We start from the raw sequence: 25,152 nt of genomic DNA, 5'->3' as shown, positions 1-25,152 counted from the left end.
ATTTACCGTATTTTCCGTTTGGCTTGCTTGCAGCGAAAAAATTGTAAAAAATTTTATGTATAAAATAAACGGTTTAGATTGCAAAATGGGGAGAGAACTTCATTTTCATCGTTTATTTTTGCATTGAAAGATTTATAATGATTTTTTCACCTGAGGCAAGTCAAACTTAGATATCTCTTCCCCTCCAGACTCCAGAGAATAAATGATACCCTATCTCTATAGCCAAAGCTAGGGGGAGGAAGCTTAAAGAGTTACTATCCCATACTTTTTAAAAAATAAATAAAAAACCTATACAAATTCTTCTTAAATTAACTTTTTATCCCCCTCCCCTCAAAGATTTTTCTTTTTGGTTTTAATCCCCAAGCCTAAAATTCTAGTTCCATCGCTATCCCTAGCAAAATAGTTTTGTTGAGTATATGCACAAAAAGACGGGGTCCAAAACCTGCGATACATGCAACACATGACCACTTTGGTAGTCCCCCAAAGAATCTGGCCATCGAAGTGCTCATGTGGTCCAAGTGATAACCTGGCTCTATAGTAGTTGTCCTAAATGGAAGAAGTGCATCTGGGTCTTTGAACCTCTAATTTTCCAGAACGAGATGATGAAGAAAAATCCCAAAAAGATTCGGAGACGATGGCATATGCGACATGGCCATTATTTTTTGTTATCCATGCATGTCACCTACAATTAAAGAATTCGACCAGAATATATTAATTGACGAGATTAGTATAATCAAATTCCAGGAACCCATGATTATCATCTAAACAAATTAAACTGCCACCATGCATGTCTGGTAGTGCGGTTCTTTGCCGTATGAACATCTAATCATTAGCTCCTCTGCTCGTATATAAAAACACAATTAGAAGGGAAAAATTTATTTAACAGAAAATGATGAACTAATTATTCCTGGCCATGTGAAAAAAGAAGCATGCATGATAACCTATGCTTTCTACAATGATTGTGGGACTGATAATATTTGGCCATATATATATATATATATATGAATTTTAAAAAAATTAATAAATAAATCTCGTATCATGGTATATATATACCACAGTTAATCAAAACAAAACAAAATGGTGATTTATGAAAGAGGAGCCAAAATGAAATATTGCCAATTTGCCACGGGGTGAGCGCTAAGTAATTTAGTGGTCAATGTATCGAGCAATCTTTGTTAGCCACGTATGCAGTACACAACACGAGCCGAAATTATTTGATGTAGCCAAGGAACCGACGGACCGACCCCCAGTCTGTGAGACTGACTTTGACTAAACAAAAGATGGAAAACCAAAAACCCAACATTTTTCTCGTTGTTTAAGCACATGGACGGTGGACTCATTCATAGAATTAAACTCACAGATGTATGGACGAGGTTGTGCCAAATAGGATAATCTAATGTCACTTTCAACAAACATACGGGCGGGGCATTGGAGTCATTTAACATGAAAACTCAGAAAATGATTGGTCGGCCAAGGGATAAGAAAAATAAATTCAATTAGAAATACCAACAGGTCCCACCACCTCTCCTCCTTTCCTCAACAACTGAGCCCATGATGCCTTATATAATCCCACTACTTCCACTCACACCAGTCTCATCGGAGAGATTGAACGGTCCCTGACTAATAACCTTGAGAGAGAGAGAGAAAGAGAAAGAGAGCTTTGTGATTAGAGCTAAAATGGAGGGTAAGGAAGAGGATGTTAGATTGGGAGCCAACAAGTTCCCGGAGAGGCAGCCGATTGGGACGGCGGCTCAGATCCAAGACGATGGCAAGGACTACAAGGAGCCGCCGCCAGCGCCGCTTTTCGAGCCGTCTGAGCTCACCTCTTGGTCCTTTTACAGGGCTGGGATCGCCGAATTCGTGGCCACCTTCCTGTTTCTGTACATCACGGTTTTGACGGTGATGGGCGTCGCTCAGTCAAAGACCAAGTGCACAACGGTCGGGATTCAAGGGATCGCTTGGGCCTTCGGTGGCATGATCTTCGCCCTCGTCTACTGTACCGCTGGCATCTCAGGTTTGACACGACAAAAACTGCATGTAATTTCGGCTTCAAAATAATAATAATAATAATAAAAACTAGCAATAAAATACGCCCACCGTGGGGCTCGAACCCACGACCACAAGGTTAAGAGCCTTGCGCTCTACCAACTGAGCTAGACGGGCTCACATGACTAGTGGTGGATTGATGATAATGATTTCTTTGACGACAGGGGGTCACATAAACCCGGCGGTGACGTTTGGGCTGTTTCTGGCGAGGAAGCTTTCGTTGACGAGGGCGCTGTTCTACATCGTGATGCAGTGCCTGGGTGCGATTTGCGGTGCTGGTGTTGTGAAGGGGTTCGAGAAGACCACGTACCAAAGCGTGGGCGGTGGCGCCAACTTTGTGAACCCTGGTTACACCAAGGGCGATGGCCTTGGCGCTGAGATCGTCGGTACCTTTGTTCTTGTCTACACAGTGTTCTCGGCCACTGACGCCAAGCGTAGCGCCAGGGATTCCCACGTGCCCGTAAGCAATCTCACTCTCCCTCTTCCTCTCTAAATACGTATTGATTGGTTGATAATTTTTTTTGTTGATGATGGTGTGCTACTGTATCTAATCAGATCTTGGCACCTCTACCAATTGGGTTCGCGGTTTTCTTGGTGCACTTGGCTACCATCCCCATAACCGGAACTGGAATTAACCCAGCTCGGAGTCTTGGTGCGGCAATCATCTACAACAGGGACCGCGCCTGGGATGACCATGTAAACCATCTGATTTCTCTAATCTCATGATTTTAACAACCCATCACGGCATCACCTAATCTATATATGTTCCTACTTCTTACAACTTTTTTGTTTTCATTTACTGTGGGTGCAGTGGATTTTCTGGGTGGGACCATTCATTGGGGCAGCACTTGCAGCTCTGTACCACACGGTTGTGATCAGGGCCATGCCCTTCAAATCGAAGTGATGGTTGATCTGATCAAACAGCCCGTGATGTTGCTGGCTCAAGATCACAAGATGAAAATCAAAACCAAGCCGAGCTTGTCCAGTCTCTTTGTTTTTTCTTTCCTTTTTCTTTGTGTATGTGTACGTAAGATGTGTATTACAGCTTGATTTCTCTCAATGGCCTTCTTCCCTACTGCCTTTTTGTTCAAACGGAGGTTTGTTGATGGGCCCCATTTCTAGTGGGTAGGCTTTGTATGCTTCTGTCAGCTTGTATTGTCTATCCAATAACAATGCTTCTGTTCTGATCGAACTATATAAATCGAATTAGTGCTTTTCTCTATTTAGTATTGAGGGGCTTGGTGCAATTAAAAAAGTGGAGGGTAAACTTTTTTTTTTTTTGGAGAAACATTTCAAACTTTAGGAAATTTTTTAAAATTTTGGGGCACTAGGGGTGGTTTGGCCCTTGGGGCTTTCTTATTGTAAAGTTTGTTCCTTTTTGTTTGGGCAAGTGCTCCACTTGTTCATACTATATTTACTGTACCTTTTTGTTTGGGAACTGAGTGCTATAATTCTTTTATAACTTGTTGACACATGTTAACAAGTGATTAGAGAGATGCTAATTTTTTTTAGTAATTGGTAGTGACTAAATCACATAATAATACATGTCAACAAATAAATAATTATTAGTATAATATTACTCTTTTAAATAAATTACATGCAGTGAGTTTTATATATATATATTGTACTTTTCTTTAGGCCATATTCCATTAACTTATGCTATAGTTGGTGACGGACAATTACCTACTACCACTTATTGTATTGAGATAGATATCCGATTTTGTTTTTGTCCCCCCCCACCCCAGCCATTGCCATTGTGCTTATCTATATCTTTGTATCAAATATCACGCGTATAAATTAATGAATTAGATTAAATTTTCTTTAAGGAATATATAAATTATATTAAGCCATAACAATTTTAAATGCCACAAGTTTCTTAGCCTTATTTTAGGTTAAATGATTAAATTCATATTTTTCATTAACTTTGGTTTGTATTAACTCGTAACTTAATATGTTATTAGACTAATGTGTTTGTGGGTCGACGACTATCTCCTTTTTTAAGTGATTAAAATTATATTTTCCAATTAATTTTGATTTGATTTAACTAGTAGTTCAATATGTTATTGTACTAATTGAGTTTCTCATACCCACGCGTCTGACCACAGCCTCTTTCTCAATACAATATGCATCATTCCGATAAAGACAAGAAGCTCTCATCATATAGCCATGATCTCAATAATCTAAAAAATATAAGTCATAAATTAGAACTTGTCTTCATCTATATCCTTTAATCTTGGTATAATTCGATCATTCCTTAAGTTAATAGAAGGTTTAAACTAATAATTAAGTGGATAAATGCATCATTTATCACTAGTTGATATTTAATATACAGAATATCTATCCGTTCAACTTAAGATGAGACTGAGTCATGGTTACTGGCCCAAACCACAAGCCTCGATCGGGCTGTAAGATAGTAAGACCTAACATGCCAATTGCTTAAATAACAACAAGAAAAGCTCTTCAGTTATCATTCTCCTTCTTGTCTCCAACATCCATTGAAAAGCTCTTCATGTGCTCGGCCATGAAAGATATTCGCTGTGCACTGCATCTTGGATTTCTTCTATCGTTGCGGTATCACATGGCACATGCACGTCATCAGCCAGTTCGTACGTCAAAAATAAATTAATGGGAGCTCTATTATCAAAGCAATTGATAAGAAATTGTCCCTAAGAGATAGTTCAATTGGTTAGGATCACGCCTAATGAAGCGAAGGTCACTAGTTCGAATCCCCTCTCCCCTTCTTGTGCAGACATGTCACCAAAAAAAAAAAAATTGATAAGAAATTAATTCTTCTATTTTTTTTTGTTGTTGGCTCATTTGTATGAATGATAATTTAATAGACCTCAATAATATTCAATGCTAAAGTTGAGTTAAAATCTTGTGATGTTTGGCTCAAGATCCCTACAGAGGTCACATCAGATCTCTGACATTAATATATTGTACTATTGTAGGCTAAATAAATTGAAAATATGGCCTTAGAATGAATATGTTGCGTGTGGGTAAGAAATTGGGTGATGTGTCACATTATAAACCATTCACAAAGAGGGAGACTGTCCAGTTTAATCAATGAAGCTAGTATGGCTCTATTTGGTAACATTTTTTCAAATGCTTGTGTTTTTCGTTTTTATTTAAAAAGGTGTATTTGAGTGTTTGATGTGATATAAATATAAAAATAAATTTAAATATTTTGGATAGATAATTAATGTTTTTATTTTGAAAAGAAAAAAACAAATGGAAAAACTTAAAATAATCAAATTCTATATTATTCCATCTTTAAGGACATTTTGTGCTTTTGGTAGTGGAAACATAAAACAAGAGTTTAATTAGTGGATCATTGTGTTATATGTAAAAATTGGGCCGTGATTCACAGCATGCTGACATGGTAAGCACGCCAAGCTTTTTTTTTTTTTTTTTTAATATTAATATTAAAAAAAAAAATTGCCGGCCTGGCACACCGGCGTTGTAACATCCCCAGCTCGTTAGGGTTAGGTTTGTTAATGATTTTCTTACTCGCAAATATCCATAAGGTTTATCAACTAAACAATACTAGTATAACAATGAATGCATGAAAGTCTAGAATATCATGTCTAAAAAATGATAACTAAACTGAAATATTCTTGTTTAACAGAAATATGTCTCACAACGAGATAGATATCCTTATTAAAATAAATCTATCAATTTCTGAAAGAAAACTGTGCCAACGCACTTATTAACTTGACTAATATGAAATCATAAGAAATCCTAAATACGCCCGCCCCCATTCCGGCCTCCTAGTGCAGCCTGGTCACCACCTGAAACAAGAAATAAAAACTGATGAGCCCAAAGGGGGCCCAGTAAGTGAAATCCACAACCATGAGCAGTTTTACTCCTTGTCCCGTTTTGAAAAATGGAACTCATAACTACATATATTCCCAGTATATTTTTAAAGAAAACAGAAAGCAATTAAAATATATTTTCATCAATAAAATTTATGAGTTTTTATCTCATACTAGGGCCCATGTATACTGTTACCCCCATATACTAGGGTTGCGCGGTCCTTGCGACCTGGGATGAGATACTGTGGCCGCAGCCCCGTCCCCTGGCCAGCCGATTAACTCTGGGTGCACTCAGCATGGCAAAAATAAAACTATGATGGAACCACCTTCTGGCAGAGCCTCCTTCAGCGGTTGCGCCTCCATCCTTAGCATCGGTACCGAGCTTTTCTCTTGTTTCTCTTGGGCCAAAAATACACTCCTCCCTACATGTGCTCTCATTTTATAACATTCTTTTCTCATTGCTTGTACTTTTCTAGGGCAACATGTAGGAGAGTTTATGATCATTGTCTCAAAATTCTCTTTATAAACATCACTATTTTCACAATATTTCTTTTTCTCAAACTTGTCATGCATATAGCAAAATTCCATAATATAAACAAAATAATCATTTGCAATTGAAAACAAAATTGCATAAATAGCATGACATGATAATTTTTATGGAAGGGATAATAAATTCACTTACCTCTTGACTGCAGTAAAATTTTCCTCTAACTGCTAACTAATCTCCTGAAGGAAATACAGACACATTACTACCCTCATACACGTCACAACAAAACATTCTACTACTATTATGAGTTGGCTTGCTAATAAATTGAGAATGAACTTACTTAGGTATTTAGGTATATTTTCTCATAAAATTTTCAGAATTTATTTTATTTAGTAGTACTCCTTTACGTATATATACTTTAAGTTCTTCCATACTATATATATATATATATATATATATATACTGCCCACTACCCCATCTATATATATAGGTGAATAACTTGAATACCATATATATATATACACGTCCGTTAGCATGCTATGTATATATATATATATATATATATATAACTCTACCGTGCGGTATATAATATACCTCCGTCAGAATGCTATATATATATGCAAAACCTGTAACTTTATATGTGTTGGTATATTTTAAGATACTATATATATATATATATATATATATATATTTTGAAACATTCAGATGTACATATATTTGAAATCCTTCAAATCATTATATATATATATATACTTTAAAGTACTCATGTATATATATTTATAAATCCTTCAAATCACCATATATATATATATATATATATATATATATAGTTGCACTATTTGCACGTGAGGAGTAAAACAAGAAGAAAACAAACCTCTCTTTCCCACTACAAGACCACACGGCACCCAAGGCAAGAAGACACTAAATTTGACAAAACACTAATGCTCTCCATTAAGTATATATATATATAAGAAGAAGAAAGAAACAATATGTGAGGCAAAAACCATACCTGACGCACAACAGGGCAGGGAGATTCTTCTTCTTTTTTTTTTTCTTCCTTTCTCTCTTCCTTTCTTGATGTGCGGCAAGAGTTTGTCCCATACCATTATATAGGCTTTAGAAAAGAGATAGAAAATAGGTTTTGAGGAGCTTAGGATTTTTATTTTATTTTATTTTTTTTTTTAAGTCGGTGCCTAGGCTTTCCATATATATATATATTACTCTTTTATTTTATTTACTTATTATTACTATCATTATTATTATTATTATTATTATTTTTAATTTGTCCATTCTCATTGTTAACCTAAGCCAACCCTTTTTTTAAAAAAAAAATCTACGAGTCAACTAAAAATACTCTAAAGGGACTTAGGATTGTTACAGGCGTTGTGTTTAGCTTCACCCGTAAAAAATGGTATAAATTACCTAAATTTTTTGAGATATGTTTATAATGTAATAAAAAGATCATTTTTTGTCCATAATAATTCTAGGTGGCAAGAGGCTACGGGTTCTATCAGTGGGTGGAACCACAACAACTATGAATAGAGCCTGTGACTTCTTTGCCACCTAAGACTTTTATGGGCAAAAAATAATTTTTTTATTGCACTATAGCATTTCTCAAATTTTTTTTATAGTAATACTAGACTTATATTGAATTTTTTTTACAAACTTCTTGGTTTACAATTCTAATCACATACTAACACATATTAGCAAACTATAAAAGAATTGCAGACCAATTATAAACATGACATTATTTATAATTCCGTATTAGAATTATGTAAAGTTTTTTGGGTAAATAAAGTAGTAGTCATCCCAAAACTCATCCTTTTAGAATTAGAACAGGCTGAGGCCCAAAGGAGGATGGCTAGCGGCCCAATCATATAACCAAACAAAAACAACAAGGAATCTTTCCACTCTAGCCTCCGGCTCTTCCCCAAAAACCCTAGCTCTCGCATCACGCCCTCTCGCACACACTCTCTGTGCCCAACCGAACCCAAACAGACCAACCCTAGCGCAGAGAATGGCGCCAAGCGAGCAGACAGTGTTGCAGTTCGGACCGTCCTCGGCGACCCTGTCCGCTAAGGTTCACCCTTTGGTCATCTTCAACATATGCGACTACTACGTGAGACGCCCTGACCAAGCCGAACGCGTCATCGGCACGCTGCTCGGCTCGATCTCGCCCGATGGCGTCATTGAGATCCTCAACTCTTATGCTGTGCCTCACAGCGAGTCCTCCGGCCAGGTCCTCCTCACTCCCTCTCGAATTTGCATCGAGTTTCGAGTTATAATATTTTTTCTGGATTTTAATTGTTATTTTATGCTAATTATTGATATTTACTTATGTTCTGTTTGGTTGCCGAGAAAATAAAAAAGCGTAAATGGAAAATATGCTGATAATTTTGCGATGTTTAGTTTATTATTTGGGGCCTGAGATAGGCTTATGGAATGATGTTTATCATGTTTTAGAAATCTAAATGAGATTTTTTGATAAAATTCATTGGGTTTTAGTGATCAAATTGACCAAATCCAGTTTGCCTATGCTTCTGATAGTAATTTTTATCCTTTTTGTTTATGTTTTTTTTTGGGAATTGCAGGTTGCTTTGGATATTGAATACCATCACAATATGCTATTATCCCACCTAAAAGTGAATCCGAAGGAAGTCATTGTTGGATGGTAAATCTCATGCTACTTCTCTAATGTTTTAAATATTTAGTTATAGGTATATCTCTAGGCAGAATGTTCTGATTTTACTTGCTGTACTGATAATCCTACAAGTATAGTGTTCAATTGTTATGCTTGTCCAGTGAATCAGCAGTCCATGCACCAAAACGTGTGCTGTAACTTATAGACTTCAGAAGATTAGGAACTTTTTCAAATTTATATGATCCAGTTTCTGGATCCTAACCTCTGTATTGATTGAATTTAGATAAACAGATGCAATGTAATAAATAGTTGAAAGATTTGGTATAAGGATAGTTACGCGGTATGGGACCAATATCCAAACTAACCATCAAAAGGGAAAACGAAATCCATGTCCCAACTACTTATTAGAGTGAAAAAGAAAAAGAAAAAAAGTGTGTCAACAGTCAAGCTCGGGAAACCCTCTCTTTATCAACTGAGCTGTTGCTCCTCAGTTTCATGACTTTGAACTTCAGATTCATGGTATTTTGGCATTTGTCAATAATTGAGGCTTGCTCGGCAGCTTATTGGAGTATACAGGGGTTTATTTGATTTCATAAGTTTGTTATAATGTTTGCTATGTTACCTCTATGAATGTATGCAGGTATTCAACTGGTCTTGGAGTTACTGGAGGTAGTGCGCTGATCCATGAATTTTATTCTAGAGAAGTTTCCAACCCTGTTCATTTGACTGTTGATACCGGATTTGAGAACGGAAAGGGTACAATAAAAGCTTATGTTTCTGTCAATTTGTCACTTGGTGACCGGCAACTTGCTGCACAATTTCAGGAGATTCCTCTGGATCGTCGCATGGTTGAAGCTGAACAAGTTGGATGTAAGAAATCACTTAAAGTCCCTCATTCCTTTTAAAATTTTTGATGACACACAGACTTAACATGACATGCACATTTGCTGAAAAAACCTCCTGAGATGATGAAAGTCTCTTACTTTCTTGAATTTTTTAGTTAAACGGTATTATATGGACAAAACTCTTTAAGGCTTGCTTAATGTAGATGTAAGATCGTCCTAGGTAAGATGATAGTTCTAAGTAGTCATGCTTGAAAGAATAAGAATCGAGATTTTTGGTTGAGATTACTTCACCTTTTTTTCTAAAGCAAGACAAGATTATTGACCTTCAATCTACTAGGAGTCATCACCATCCACTCCCTTGATATTTATTTCTGTTGAAAGGCATATCTCTAACAGGAGTGAAATTGTATGCATGCATGAAAATGAAAGGTGCAAGGTGAATTTCCATAGGCTTCTCTGTCATCTAAGTCAAATGGCAGATTGTTAAAGGCTTATCTGAAGCATGGCTTCAAACCGGTGGACTGCATACTTAGTGTGTGCATGTGTGTGTTCATAGTTTGCAATACATATTACTTAGTCAAAAAATAATCTGACTTTTCCTATACCTACTTGGCATATAAAATATACTGTCCTTGTTTAATATCTCATTTCAATGCATATGAAACTAGCAGTCAGTCATTGAACCTCATCATCGTGAATTGATAATTATCGGAGTATTAATGAAGAAGGTTAGTTACTCATGAAAAAAATTAATTAATGAAGAAGAAGGTTAGTTAGAAGCACTTTTTGTCTTTGAACTTTTTAAATTGGTGCTGCGTTTGTTTTGGTATTTATCGTAAAAATCTGTCTAATACCTTCACTGTCCACTTTACGGGTTACAAGCCTGGTCTCACAATGTGTTTGGTAAATCTTAAGCAAGTGAATGGTATGTGTTTTTTAGTTGGACTTGTAATCTCTATTCAAATCTTACATAATAAATTTCATGATGGCAGATGATATTCTAAAGACAACATCGGTTGACAAACTCCCAAATGATTTAGAAGGGATTGAAGCTTCAATTGAAAGGCTATTAGCTCTAATTGACGATGTCTACAAATATGTTGACAATGTTGTGGTAAAGTGACCATACCTTCTCAGTTCACGCATGCCTGCTTTTTGTTCAGTTAGAAGAATGTATTAGGGTTTGAGGATAGTTTTGTCATTGTTATGTTTCTTTAAGCTTATATAATGATATGCTTAAGGCTGGCTGTAATAAACAGAACCAGCCTCCTCTTCCCTCTGATCTTCTTGCTGCAAACCTCTAATATTATAAATATATTATTTTTTCTCAGGAAGGGCATGTTGAGCCAGATAACAGCATAGGGAGATTTATATCAGAGACCGTATCATCCCTTCCCAAACTGTCTCCATCAGCCTTTGATAAGCTTGTAAATAACAGCCTACAGGTAACTAGAGGTTTTGGGTTATTCAGTCAAAATAAAAAAAAAATGACAATTGAAGTCTATGGACTAACATAACATTATACCTGGCTTGGTCCCTTGAACTCAATGGCCTCCTTTTATTAACTTGATAGTCTTGGAACTAGTTTTCATTGATTTAAAATGAATGTTCCCATAGTTAATGTTGGTTTATTACATGTGTATTTAATTAATCACTTTTTATCCAATGTGTCCCCCTCCCCCCCCCCGGTACAGGACAATATGCTCTTGCTCTATTTGTCAAGCATCACCAGAACACAGCTCGGCTTAGCTGAAAAGTTGAACACAGCTGCTCAGATCCTGTAATTCCAATTAGTTGAAGGAATTGATGGTCGAAGATAATTCATTTTACCAAAGTGTTCTCGGTGAGTGCTATTTGGCCAACTTGGAGGAAGCTGACTTTTATTCAGACGGTTGTAATATTTTTCATAATTTTGAGTAGGAAGATCGTCCTTAATTTGACAAAGATTGCTTTACAGCGGTCCAATTGTTTTTTGGAAATGTGTTATCTTTTGAGCAATTTTTTTTTTTCATGGTCGAGGTCAGATACTGTTTCTCCAATGGTCTAAGAATGCTGCCATAAATTTTTGTGGTTAGGATGTTTCTTGCTAGGATTGCTTTGTAGTGGTTATACTTCACACAAACTCTTGAGAAACCTGCCCTTGACTTGAACATATATTTTTCCGAATCTGTCATGGTGGGTGTGTGTCCATTTCATTATTTCAACATATTTGCATTGGTACTTGGCAATCGGGATTAACTTTTAATCTTGAACTTAATTCTTGGAATTCCAGAGTATAACCTAATTAGAGAAACTGCATCGACATTGGCTGTGTTTTATTTATAAATAACTCTAGTCTACCATCCCCACCACCATTGGGGGTGGTGGTTGGCTACGATTTCTAAAATAAGTGGTTCAACCAATTTCAAAATAGCATAAAGGGTGGTCGCCCAACTTCAGTAGAGGTGGTGGTGGAAGATTGTTTGTGGCAGTGTGAGCGGTAAGGCTGGTGAGAGTGAAGACAGCTGCTGGAAAATAGAGTTATTAGATTTTAGTTTTAAATAATGTTATATAATTTGGGTTGTTCATTTAAATTGAATGGCCCAGATTGTTGCAAAGAAGGGATACTAAGAGATTGAATTCGCAATGATATTCCAGGTATTGTAACGGTGATCTCGATCCCGATAATGAGAAACACCTGTCTGGTTGTTGTTCCTAAAACAGGTTCAAAAAACCAAAAACTGTTTTTTACGGTGACTTGAAGGGGCACTGTTTTTCCTTGAACTACAAACCAAAAGCTGATTAGGTGGAGGGGCACTATCTCTTGTTGATACCAATTCATCTATAAAAGCATTTTCAGTGGATATCTCATCATTTTTTTTTTTAAATTTAAAGATTCAAACTATTTTTTACTTTTTTATGTCAATTTACTTCCCAATAACTTCCCTAAATGGTTTCTTATATCATTAAAATATTATATTTTTATTTTACTTTTTTTATATTTTATTCCTTTAATTTATACTTTCTCTCTCCCTCATATTTTCTTCTTCTTTCTTTCCGATGCAGTAGCCCATTTCTTTTTCCTGTGATTTCTTCCTTTTCTTCTCCTCCCCGCAAGAAAGCCAATGTCCTCACTCCCGTCTCTGTGATCCTCTTGTACCCAACCACCTCAAATTTCTTCAATTTCCAACACCCCCTCGTGATCGCTATCAACCCCATGTCGTCCAAGTTCGCCGAGTTCTTTATCGACAGCGACTCCAACCCTTCACACAACGCGACCCCATCCAACTGCGACCCAATCAGCATGCACATGCCTTGACGCCTTGTGTCTTCGATTTGATTTCTGGGTTTCTTTGGTTTGATTTGATTTATGGGTTTTCAATTTTCGCTATTTTTTAAGCACAACTTTATGAGATATCTGAGTTTCTTTGGTTTGATCAGTTGAAAGTTGAAACAAATCTCTTATTCGGTCTGAAATCTCTGGTTTGATCGGTTTGGGTTTCTTTGGTTTGAATGCCTTTGCTGCTCGTTTGGTGGTACGAGAGAGAGATGTGAGACGAGAGGAGAGAGGAGAGAGAATATTTTTTTCTAATTTAATAAGCATTTGTATCGCTACAGTTGAATAGCAGCTGATGGAACCATATAGGGAATCTGTTGTGGAACGTTTTTTTGCGAATTTTTAGACATATTCCCTAAACTTAGAGAATAGACTCTCTTATAAGGAATCTGCTGGAAATGCTTTAAGCAAGAATGTGTTAGGGGCAAGCAAGAACTGGAAATCTGATTGGGTTCTACATCATGTTTTTTGAATAACTAATAATTGATTTATTTTTTTTGGAAATTTGATTGGACAAACAAGAACCGTGATAATTTTGTCTCAATTTATATGCACAAAATAAAGCGGCCAAACTTGCATCTCGCACATGAAATGCATAACCAATTGTAGGTTGAGTTATACTTGAAATGAACGATGGAAATGTTTGGTGTTCTCATGGTCTTAGGTAAATATTATTTTCTAAAAAATAAATAAGAGAAATAAGAGCAATTTTCTTTTTATTTATTTATTTATTTTTTTAAAAAAAATATTCACCTATAATCAGGAAAACATTAGAACAACGCCTAACACTCTCTCTGTGTGAAAACCGGCACCGTATTGGTTCATGGCCAATGCATTAGATCATTTTTTTTTCTCTCTTTTTCGTCCCAACCCAAAAGAATGCATCTTCTCCTAACAGCAAGTGCTAATTCCTGATGCTGCTTTTCCACCGGTTATAGAGTCATGGCTTGGGAGACCGCCTATGATTGGGCCTTCAGAAATTTCCCATGATCATGCTGTCATGGGATGATCAGTGCTTTTGCCTTTTTGTCCGGATGGAGGAAGTGGAGACAAACGTGGTGGAGACAAGAAAGTTTCAAAAGACGAAGAAATGGGGGGCGGCCTAGATTTCACGCGTGCCCTATTTCTAGCTTTTCACTTCTCGAATCTCACTGAATAACATTTTCCTCGTTCGTGTCTGTCGGAACTGAACTAAACCCCTCTCTCTCTCTCTCTCATGAGAGCAATGAGACTGTAAACTTGTGGTTAGATGATCCGTGGACAACCATTAAGGACAGGAAAACACGACATATTGTTTTGCAAATTAAAACTGGTTCCTTTTGATATTCATGTGAATGTTGCCAAAGAAGAAAACAGTTTTCCCTTAAATTAGATATATTAAACTTGCATGTATTTTTAGGATATGTGAGACTTATATATATATATGCATTATGAACACATAAAGACAGATTGCAAAAAAAAATTTACAGCTTAATTTAAAATAAAACTGTCCGAACTGAAGGGATATTAGGTTGGCTGGTTTCGTTTGATAAAAAAAATTATTTTTTATTCTCAAAATAAAAACATTAACAAATAACTCGGACACAAAACACTTTAATATAATAATTCGGAACACAAATCAAATTTAAAAGTTCTTAATTAATGAGGTAGCGATACAAACAGAATAGACAAACAAATTAATGATAATATAATAAAAGCTCCACGGATAATCAGGAAGCTCGCAAACAAAAATCTGGTGTTCGATTCGGTGTGCAGCCACCTTCACATGATCATAGAGTTGGGTTTATTTTAGTGAAAGAAGTCCTAGGAGTTAGATAACGGCAAGCCGTAGTGCCAAACATAAACAGACAAATTTCACCCCGTGAGCAAGACACCTCGGGAATTGTTCATCTCTTGCGCAAAACAATTTGCCGCTTGCTAGCTGCTGCACTTTCTTTTCTTAAACTACAACTCATCAAACCAAAATCTGAAATAAATCTGGAGAAAAAGAAAAAAGTGAAAACAAGAGACCGAAGACATGCCTGAATTTGGGTGGGGGTGATATCAGGCTGCTAATTAAACATGCATGTCTTGGATCGAAATATCAATAGTTACAGAACATATTCACATCTCCACGTCTTCCCCATATTCAATTACTTAAAGCACTCAAAATTACTTCTTGATTAAGGGAAAAGGTGGAAGCTAAGTAGAATATATTTGCCCACAGTCTATCTATAGTTCTTGATTAAGAACAACTTATCTTTTTTATACATGTTTCCCAAAGTTTTCCCAAAACACTAAGAAGAAAATTAAAGTTGCAAATATAAAAAGATGGAAGCAACCAGATGGCTTAAAAAAAGATTTTGTAGTTGCCTAAGACAGGAGCCACATGACATGAGAAAAGCTACGTTGCTCCCCTTTTGGCTGGTCATGAGTTGTCGACTAGTTTATGTTCGTTCCTACATCCTTAAAAGAAGGTTTTAGCCCCAACATTTGCTGACTCGGCTGTACTTGATCTGGTCAACCAAACTGAGTATCTCTGCCAGTCTGCTGTGATCACAACCGTCCAACCCAAATCAGACAATCTGTAACTTTGACTTTCACTTACATCGATCTCTTTATGCCTAATATGAAAAAAATATTTGAACTATTCTATATGATCTGTAGCAGACGCCCACTTGTTTAAAGAAAAAAAAAATAATAATAAAAAAAAGAAGCTTGGATTACTCAGATGTCCTGGTGGGAATTGGAGTTACTAGATTAGTCTACTGATGAACAGAGATGAATTTAATATACACAATTAAGCCATGTATAATAGAAGCAAGTGCTTACTTTACTGAAAAACACAAACAACCCTATCTATCTGTGCACGTCAGTACATGAACTCAAGGAATTCACACACATTTAAATACGACCAAAAAATTAATATAATCATAACTACTGATACTTGCATCCTGTCTGCTCGCACACCGAAGCGTTCAACAGTGGCAGCTTTTACGCTTGTCTCTCTATTTCTATCTCCCCGCACAAAAAACCGGGGAAAGCAAACCACACCTATCACATCCCCACAATCCACTCTAAATTCAAAGCAAACTCAAATAAACAAAGGGCTGTTTCTCCTCTTCTATGATCTCGATCTCATTAAGTAAACGACAAAAGTTTTAGTAGTAATTTTCTTTAATTTAATTTATTAGCTACTTATCCCAAATACTTAAGTTAAACTCAATACGAAAAATATTTAATTAAATTAATTATTTTTTATATACTGAAATTGTTAGGATAAGTTATAATTTGTCATAGTCTATTAATTGTTACGTGGGCCTTAGTTAACATTTAAAAAAAACAAATATTTTTTCAAAAAAGCATGTATTTCTCGTATATATATACTCAAATAACACATGATCATTCAACAGAAGTTTGAATAAAACAAAAAAAACAAAGCTAGAAAAGAAGTTTGAAATAAATTAAATATTCAATATAGGGTATTATATATATGTGTATGCACATGAACCGGCATCTTTTGAGCTGAGAGTGAAAGTCGAGAGAGCATTAATTAGAAGGTGTAATAATATGGACGAGGGAATGTCAATGTCAGGGTTTTGCGTGAAGGCAGCAAGTGTTCGTGGCGTAGGTGGTAATGGAAGCACTGGAACAAAGTGTGGGCGTTGGACTCCGACTGCTGAGCAGGTTAAAGTTCTGACCGAACTGTTCAGGTCCGGACTTCGAACCCCGAGTACTGATCAAATTCAGAGAATCTCCACTCAGCTCAGCTTTTATGGAAAGATCGAGAGTAAGAACGTTTTTTACTGGTTCCAGAACCATAAAGCTCGGGAAAGACAGAAGCGCCGCAGAGTCACCTCTGATGACGACAAGATTTCTTCTTCTGCAAAACGTACGTGTTTTTTTTTTTTTTTTAAGGATCGATCAAATAAATAATCTTCTTTGGCTTCCTTTCACTGATTATTTTTATTAATTATTGTGTTATATATACAGATTTTGCTGAGATGAATCGGGTTGTTTCGGAGCATGAACGAGTGATCGAGACCCTCCAACTTTTCCCATTAAATTCCTTCGATCGCGAGTCGTCGGATCAGAAGCTGAGACTGCGTGCAAACGATCAGTGCAAGGAGACGGAACAACACCCGCCGTTGGATCTGCGTTTAAGCTTTCTGTAAACAAGTTTGGAATATTCTCTCTAGGAATTATTCATATTGTTGTATTTCCGATAATTTAGGTGAAAATTTACGTAGCGATAGATTCTTGGTGGTTTTAAATATTGAAAAAGCTTGGACATTCTCCTCTGCATTCTCGTAAAAACATTGTTTTAATTTATCTCTCTGGGTTTACTCTGTTGGACATATGTTTTTTTCTAGGCTTGGAAATTGGAAATCGCTTCCTTCTCATGAGATTAATTACCTTCTTGGGCTGCATAAAAATATTACATAATACCTTGGAATCTGCTTCCGTTTAATATTAATTATTGAATTTTATGTACCAACCGTAGGTCAATAAAGACCCCGATCCACGTCTCTCTCTCTCTCTCTCTCTCTCTCTCTCTAAGGTTTTTAGAATTACAATCTTATATTTTGAAGTATTCTCACTTCCCGTTCCCTCTTTTCCTCCATTCATATTGAGACTGTTAAGTGAAAGAATTTCCTTAATCAAACGCAAACAAAAATCTCGGTGTTAGATACATACATGCATTCACTACTAGGGAAGAGCTCGATAGGGCTACAAATTTTTGCTCTTTATTAACTTAATCTAATTGTATACAAGTTTCTATGTGTAGATAGAGTTTTACAAACGATTTAAATAATTTTAAACATAATCAAATCCCTTAATTTAGAATAAACTAATTCACATTTATCATAAATGATTAATATCCTTATCATATATTCTAACACTAAATATTCCCTTTTCCTATCTATTAAAAAAAAAAAAAAAAAAATCAAGAGATGAGGAGAAAACATTGAATCCTTGCAAGACGCGCGGAACATAGTAGTCCTCATTCATGCAAAGTGGGTCACCTTTAAGTATGCTACACACACTTTTAATCTTATACTCCATGACATAACTTTTAAAATGACCTAAATTTGTGATAGATCACTATTGAATTTTGATTAATTTTTAAAATTCAATTTATTTGATGGATGAATTCTCACTTTATAGTCAAATCCTTTATTTATATTGTGTTAGAATTATGATGGCTACTATAATATATGTTCTATGGCACGAGAGAAATGTTAGATTGTTTTAGAGAAAAAACAGATAATGGGTAATGGAGCAACTGTAGATAAATTATTAAATTCAAGGACGCCCCTCAAACCAGGTCCAAAGTTAGATCGGGCCAGGCCGGCATCTCTAGCGATTACAGTTTAATCTCAGCCCTCCCTTTTGGGCCCTGAAAGCTTTTCACGGGCTGAATAGGATTTTCCTGAATGTTATAGAAATTCATGTGGCCTCAAAGAGAGGGCAATGAGGCCCACTTGATTTGTTAATATGCAAGGCCCATCTATCCAGAGCAACTAAACTCATGTCTCGCCTAAATTTCTATGAAATATGGGCAGCGTAAAAACAGGGAATTCTAATCCATCATCACAACTCACATATGTTCTTCGGCAAATTTGGCTTACATGCCATTTAAAATTTAAAAAAAAAAAAAAAGGAGAATGAACTCAATTTATTTTTTCTTAAAAAACTTCAAATTAAATTTAGAATGTATATATTGTAATTTTTTTTTTAGCCAAATCCTTATTCGGCAAGATGTATAATGGGATATGTTATTCCCGGGGTTCTTCTCTCATTCTCCACTTTTCAAAATTACCATTTGATTTGTGTGGTTTATGAGTGAGATCCATATGATCTCACAGATTCAATGGTAATATTGAAGTATGTTATACAACTATATTTTTTACAAATTCAATAAATTAGCCATTAAATTTATGAACTCATATAAATTTCACATAAATTTAATAATAAATTCATTCATTATTTTTTTTTTTGAAATAGGATAAATTCATTCATTCATTATATAGAGATGGTTAAAAGATAGTTAAAATAATAAATTTTATCGTTTCTCATCTTACTATGAGAGGAAATGTCGCATACATCGATACGAAGAGAATCACATAAACAGTTCAGCCCATCAACTACGAAAGCAGTACAGGCCCACATTTAGGCCCAACATGTAACCCTGTCCGACTTCAATGAAAATTCAGAGAGAGAGAGAGAGAGAGAGAGAGAAACGGAGCAACTGAGAAAGCAAGCAAAAGCTGTATAAAAGATTACAGGGGTTTCCTGACGAAGAAGCAAAGCAGCGAAAAATCGAAACCAAACAGCAATGGATGTGATAAAGACGCAGCAAATAGCTTCGAGGCCGATAGAGAAGGTGATAGTGCACCCTCTGGTCCTGCTCAGCATCGTCGACAATTACAACAGGGTCGCCAGGGACACTAACAAACGCGTTGTCGGGGTTCTGCTCGGTTCCACCTTCAAAGGCACCGTCGACATCACCAACAGCTATGCAGGCACGCCCCTCTATTCTCTGCCTTTTATTCGATTTCTGGTTTTCCTTCGGATCTGAGATTTTTTTCGCTGCTTTGCCTAGGTTTCTTTACTGTAATCTGTGTATTTAGGTGTGTGTCAAAGCTTGTTAGTATCGAGAAAAATGATGAATATTTACTACTGTGTAGGTCGCTAATAGGTGTTGCTAATGTAAAGTTTGAATCTCTAATTTTCACAGTTCCCTTTGAAGAAGATGAAAAGGACCCACGAATCTGGTTTCTTGACCACAACTACCATGAATCAATGTTCTCCATGTTCAAGAGAATAAATGGTATTACTTGAACTGTGTCTAGTATGAAATTATGTTCCCTTTGTTTCGGATATCTTGTATTCGGATATCTTGTAGTAGAATTGAGAATTTAATATAACTTAAGTTGACAATTTGTTTTTTAACAGCCAAGGAGCATGTTGTGGGGTGGTACAGTACTGGTCCAAAGCTGCGGGAAAATGACTTGGATATTCATGGATTTTTTAACGAGTGAGATTTCTAAATTGTGATTCGCAGATTAATATGAGATTTTTGTGGCATTTCCCAATATTGTTATTTGCATTTTTGTTGTTGTTTCTCCCCTTTCCATTTTTATGCCCTAACTTTTCTTCAATGCGTGAAATTATTTGATCGTCCTAGAAGGTTGTCAAATTACTAATTATCTACTTTCCTTCCAAATTCGATGTTTCGTCTGGTTATAGTATGCTCGTTTAAGAGATAGATCATGATTAGTTTGGAGGAAGTGTTACACTTTTAAGTTGTATGGTGTAGATCACTAGATGATATTACATAGCTTGGTATTATAGCATCTGTTTCTTGGAAACTAGCTTCTGTATTCCCTTTTTTCCTCTCATACTCTTTTTATAGTTTTTCTTCGATCTTCGTCTATATTAATCAAAATTTATTTATTGCAGCTATGTTCCAAATCCTGTCCTGGTTATAATTGATGTGCAACCTAAGGAACTGGGAATACCAACAAAAGCTTACTACGCTGTTGAAGAAGTTAAAGAGGTAGGCTCAAGTTTTTTTATATATAAGCACAAATATTTGGTTGGTCTTGTCATATTGCTAATTTGTATGGCTCCTAGTATTGTTGTTTCCTTTAATGGATAGAACTCGTTTTTGTTTAAGATCTGATTCATATGGGGCTAGGAACAAACAGCTGATAGTTTTATATGTTTACAGAATGCCACACAAAAAAGCCAAAAGGTGTTTGTGCATGTTCCTTCAGAAATCGCTGCCCATGAAGTCGAGGAAATTGGTATTCTCATTGCATAGAGAGCTGAGCTTCATTTAAAGTCATTGCCTGCATTTTCTCTAGTTTAAAATGCAAAGAACTTATAAGTTTATGCACTTTTTTTTGTGCATCTATCTGTGTGAGTCGACTGGATCCTTAACTTATAGTGTTTATTTACCTTCTACATTTTTCTCTAATAGGAGTGGAACACTTGCTTAGGGATGTCAAAGATACTACCATTAGCACCCTGGCAACGGAGGTTTTGTTTTGAATCTCTCTCTCTCTCTGTATGCACCGTGCATGTGTGTTGGTTTTATTTTTAAAGTATCTTATTTTATCGGGGGAGGTGAGGGACAGAATCTTGAATTTCTTATGTCTTGTACAGGTGACTGGGAAACTGACGGCATTGAAGGGTTTGGATGCCCGGCTTAAAGAGATACATAGTTATCTTGACCTTGTTATTGATGGAAAGATCCCATTAAACCACGAGATCCTTTACCATTTACAGGTTCATTTCTAGTTTTCCTGTTTGATATATGCTAGATCAAGGAATTGCTTGATTGAAATTCATGTTTCTGCGTAGTATTTGAATTTATTAACAAAATTGATCACTACAAATAGATAAACCAAATGGTACCTCCTCCTCCTATAAGTGCAGGATGGGGGTTAAAGTCTTGAATTCAAGACCCACTACACGAGGTGCATGTGTAACTTTCCAATCTAGAGAGAGAAAAAAAACGTTGCATTTTTAATTCATGACTTGAGTGGAATCTATATTGCCTGTACTGTTCATTGGGGGCTTGAACTGCTGCCATGGTCGATGTGAAATTTGAGGCACTTCTGAGAAGTGAATTAGTTCTTCTTCTTATTTGCTGTGAGTGTCCATGTCTGTAAATCTGTTGATTGTGCTTGACATTCCACTGTTTCCTGTTTGAAAATTGGAGGTAGTCATCTCAATACTTGGTGTGTAATGACCAATAAAAAAATTACTTGGTGTGTGATGGTAGAGATCTTGACAGTTTTAAGCGGTTGTCATGAGCAAGTTTATTGGGGCAAAAAAAAGAACAGTTTTCGTTAACATGTTGCTTTTTACAAAAGGATTTATGTTTTCAAAAGTGATGCATATGTTTTCAAAAGAATAGTTTACTATTCTTTATGACTATTAACAATGGATCACCCATTCCGATATATGGAAAATGATCAGTTTCTTCTAACATATTTGTTTTCTCTACATTTCTTCTGCTGCCTGATGCTTGGATGATCAGGAAAATCGGCCCGATTTTTATTTACCAATGCACCTCACTCTGAATTTTAAGCCTTATATTGGCATTTTATTGAGTTACCATTTCACATTCACTTATAGTTTTGGTCTGCTTAATGCTATATATGGGCAACATACTTTCGTTTCACATACCATAGGATGCAACTTATCCCCAATAACTCGAGAATATTGACCCACCGCTTCTTAATGTGTGTCATTGTTTGATGATCTGACTTTCTCTCTTTCCCTATGCTCAATTCATCCCAAATTATTGTGGTTCACTACCGACGAATTTACATGTGAAATCATTTTGTTCATCCGGGTATTTATGATCTTCTGTTGCAGTGGCTCATTTATCTTATGTTTGTATCTTTTCAAAATCTTGTAGGATGTTTTCAATCTACTGCCAAATCTCAATGTGGCTGAGTTGATCAAGGCTTTTTCAGGTTAACTTACAATGCCATGTTTCCTTTTCTGGAGTGGGTGGGGTTTTCATTTCTATTGCTTTCTTTATAGATTGTTGATTCATGCCCTTGACATGCAGTAAAAACAAATGATATGATGTTGGTTATTTATCTTTCTTCCGTGATCCGGAGTGTAATTGCTCTCCACAACCTCATCAACAACAAGGTGAGATACAGTTCCTTAATCTTCACTCTGATATGTTGTTTTAATATTAAGCAATATCAACAAGTTGATCTTGTTAATAGACTTTTGGGTTCAAATCTATTTCAAAAATAAAATACAATGGCTTAAACATCTTCTGTCCCCATATCTTCATTTGTAACATGATGACTTCGAATTTGGAATATGATTACAGATCCTCAATAAAGAACATGAGAAAGCCGAAGACTCAAAGCCAGTTGCTGTACCAGCTACAGCTGGAAGCTAAATTTGAAGCCCTAATCGGTTTCAGGTTTTCTGAGGGACTTCATCCTTTATTTCTGAGTTTGACCCACTGACATGGATCTTATTTGGTAGCCGCATAGGATTTTCCTACGCTCCTGATGAGCCTCAGTTTCCGTAGTCCTTTATGTTGTGTCTAAATTCCCAGGTTGATAATACAGATGTTTATTGTTTAACATTTGAGCATTACTCCTTTTTGCAAATGCTTCTCTCTCTTTCCCTTCATTTTATTCCCCGTCATTTTATTAGAAAAGTGACTTTTGCCATCAAGACAGAAATCTTGAATATAAGCAAATGATACACAGAAATCTTGAATGAAAACAGATGGAGCTGAGCATCCTATGGAATTCATTTATTCATGATTCATATTGCAAAATAAGGTCAGCAAGTTACAACTCGGGTAAGTCTTTAGTAATGCAGACTTGATTATAATGCTTCTGCTTCACAGCAGGCTTCTTCCTCCCTATCAACAGGGTTACTTTAGTCCACCTTCCATCAATATGTAGCTTTTTCAAAAAAAGTAATGTTATTAATAGACTAATATACGACTGTCATATCCTTTCAATTGTATGATAGTTGTATAGCAGTTTACTAAATAGCATTGCCATATTATTTTATGCTTTATCCCACATTGCCCGTTGAATGCTTTTGTAGTTTAACAAGATTCCTACACAATCATTTTCAGTAGGAAGTTGGAAGGACAAGGATCCCCAGTTGTCAGGGATATGAAAGTGCACTAGGCTTGTATAGTTGTATGAAAATGACCATCCCATGAGTTATCTATAAAATAATGGATGGCCAAGATCTAAAGTCACATTTTGATCCAAGTATTGGGGTAAAACATCAAGGCTCAACCAGCCATGTGGGTTCTTTGAATCTAAAAATCCAATTATCTCATGTTATCCGAAGTCCTATAATATCTTTTATGCAATGATTCTAATTTCTATAGACTTGAATTCTAACTTGTCCTAACTAAATGAAATATCATTTAGTTTTTTTTTTTTTTTTTTTTTTTTTTTTTTTTTTTTTTTAAAAAAAAAGGAAATCAAATGACCAAAAAGCCATGGAGGGAGGTGATGGCAGGCATTGCCATGTGCTCTCCATTCTTTTGAAAATTTTATTTATTATATCATATAAATAATTAAATCTATATATTTGGGCCATAAGAACTAAGATAGGCCCTTCCCAAAAAAAAAAAAAGCGTAGACCACTTAGCCCTTGGCCTTATTATAACAAAAATCATTTTTATACCCAAACCATAAATAACCTAAATCTATTATTAAAAATAAGGAAATGCTAGGCGTTCTTTTAGTATTCTCCTAGTGTCCTTCTAACTGTGATGTGACTTTTAAAATTACCATTGAATTTGAGATTATCATTATTGATTTTTAATCTATTGGTGATTTTAAAAGTCATATCACAGTTGGGAGGACATTAGAGAACACTAGAAGAACACTAAGCATTTCCCTTAAAAATATGATGCATGAACATACGAAGAATTTAACTTATATCAGGATGAGCCTTAAAACCCCATTTTTACAGCCCCCAACCAATAATTGACACATAAACAAAAACATAAAAAGTGTACAAAAATAACTTGGATCAAAATACACTAAATTTTAAGATGATAAAATCTCAAAATGGAGATTGAGGCGGCTCATAGCTGGCGAGGTTTGAGGCGTTCACCGCCAACCAAACCTGTTGGTCTGGCCTGGGTCTCGTCGACTATGGATCTAATTTGGTGCGGTTGTTTTCACTTTCATTTTTTTACATTTTTCTTAAATTGATAATATGTTTTTTTTTTTTTTTTTTTTTTGAACAAATTTGATAATATGTTACATGCTGATTGAATGCTGTAAAATAGTTGATTTACACGAGGACCTAATAGTAGGGGCTCCCACATAAAGAGCAACAACGTTGAAGCTGAAGTGGCAAGGATAAAGCAATCATCAAGCTTCATTTTGGTAAGTGTTTGAGTTGACAATTAAAATATATTAAAAATAATAATTTTCTAGTCTTTTGTTTTTATGTTTTTTTTGTTAATATTAAATTCATACTAATTTTAT

At 35.7% G+C, this 25,152-nt stretch overlaps 4 protein-coding genes and 1 non-coding gene across 5 annotated transcripts; 4 read left to right on the top strand and 1 right to left on the bottom strand.

Annotated features, from left to right (window-relative positions):
* The first annotated feature begins 1,578 nt into the window (after positions 1-1,578).
* LOC132187572 (aquaporin PIP1-2) lies at positions 1,579-3,106 on the top strand. Its single transcript, XM_059601922.2, has 4 exons — positions 1,579-2,014; positions 2,211-2,506; positions 2,602-2,742; positions 2,858-3,106. The coding sequence occupies exons 1-4, from the start codon at positions 1,678-1,680 to the stop codon at positions 2,948-2,950; spliced, it is 867 nt and encodes a 288-aa protein (XP_059457905.1). The 5' UTR covers positions 1,579-1,677; the 3' UTR covers positions 2,951-3,106.
* Positions 2,091-2,163, bottom strand: TRNAK-CUU (transfer RNA lysine (anticodon CUU)). Its single transcript has one exon. It is a non-coding gene; the product is annotated as a tRNA-Lys (tRNA).
* A 5,143-nt stretch (positions 3,107-8,249) lies between the features above and the next one.
* On the top strand, positions 8,250-11,807 carry EIF2 (eukaryotic translation initiation factor 2). The gene is made up of 6 exons (XM_059601923.2): positions 8,250-8,587; positions 8,940-9,019; positions 9,630-9,859; positions 10,827-10,948; positions 11,166-11,279; positions 11,529-11,807. Exons 1-6 carry the CDS (start codon positions 8,366-8,368, stop codon positions 11,616-11,618), a joined length of 858 nt encoding a protein of 285 aa, XP_059457906.2. The 5' UTR covers positions 8,250-8,365; the 3' UTR covers positions 11,619-11,807.
* Positions 11,808-16,699: 4,892 nt separating this feature from the next.
* WOX7 (WUSCHEL related homeobox 7) lies at positions 16,700-17,304 on the top strand. The gene is made up of 2 exons (XM_059602525.2): positions 16,700-17,021; positions 17,123-17,304. The coding sequence occupies exons 1-2, from the start codon at positions 16,700-16,702 to the stop codon at positions 17,302-17,304; spliced, it is 504 nt and encodes a 167-aa protein (XP_059458508.2).
* Positions 17,305-19,354: 2,050 nt separating this feature from the next.
* RPN8A (RP non-ATPase subunit 8A) lies at positions 19,355-23,275 on the top strand. Its single transcript, XM_059600879.2, has 10 exons — positions 19,355-19,656; positions 19,872-19,964; positions 20,090-20,171; positions 20,597-20,693; positions 20,868-20,943; positions 21,120-21,178; positions 21,305-21,427; positions 22,569-22,626; positions 22,725-22,810; positions 23,001-23,275. The coding sequence occupies exons 1-10, from the start codon at positions 19,470-19,472 to the stop codon at positions 23,070-23,072; spliced, it is 933 nt and encodes a 310-aa protein (XP_059456862.1). The 5' UTR covers positions 19,355-19,469; the 3' UTR covers positions 23,073-23,275.
* The last annotated feature ends 1,877 nt before the right edge of the window (positions 23,276-25,152 follow it).

Source organism: Corylus avellana, chromosome 6, assembly GCF_965113065.1.
Source record: "Corylus avellana chromosome 6, dhCorAvel1.hap1.2, whole genome shotgun sequence".
Lineage (NCBI taxonomy): Eukaryota > Viridiplantae > Streptophyta > Magnoliopsida > Fagales > Betulaceae > Corylus > Corylus avellana.
This window is presented reverse-complemented; position numbering and strand designations above follow the sequence as displayed.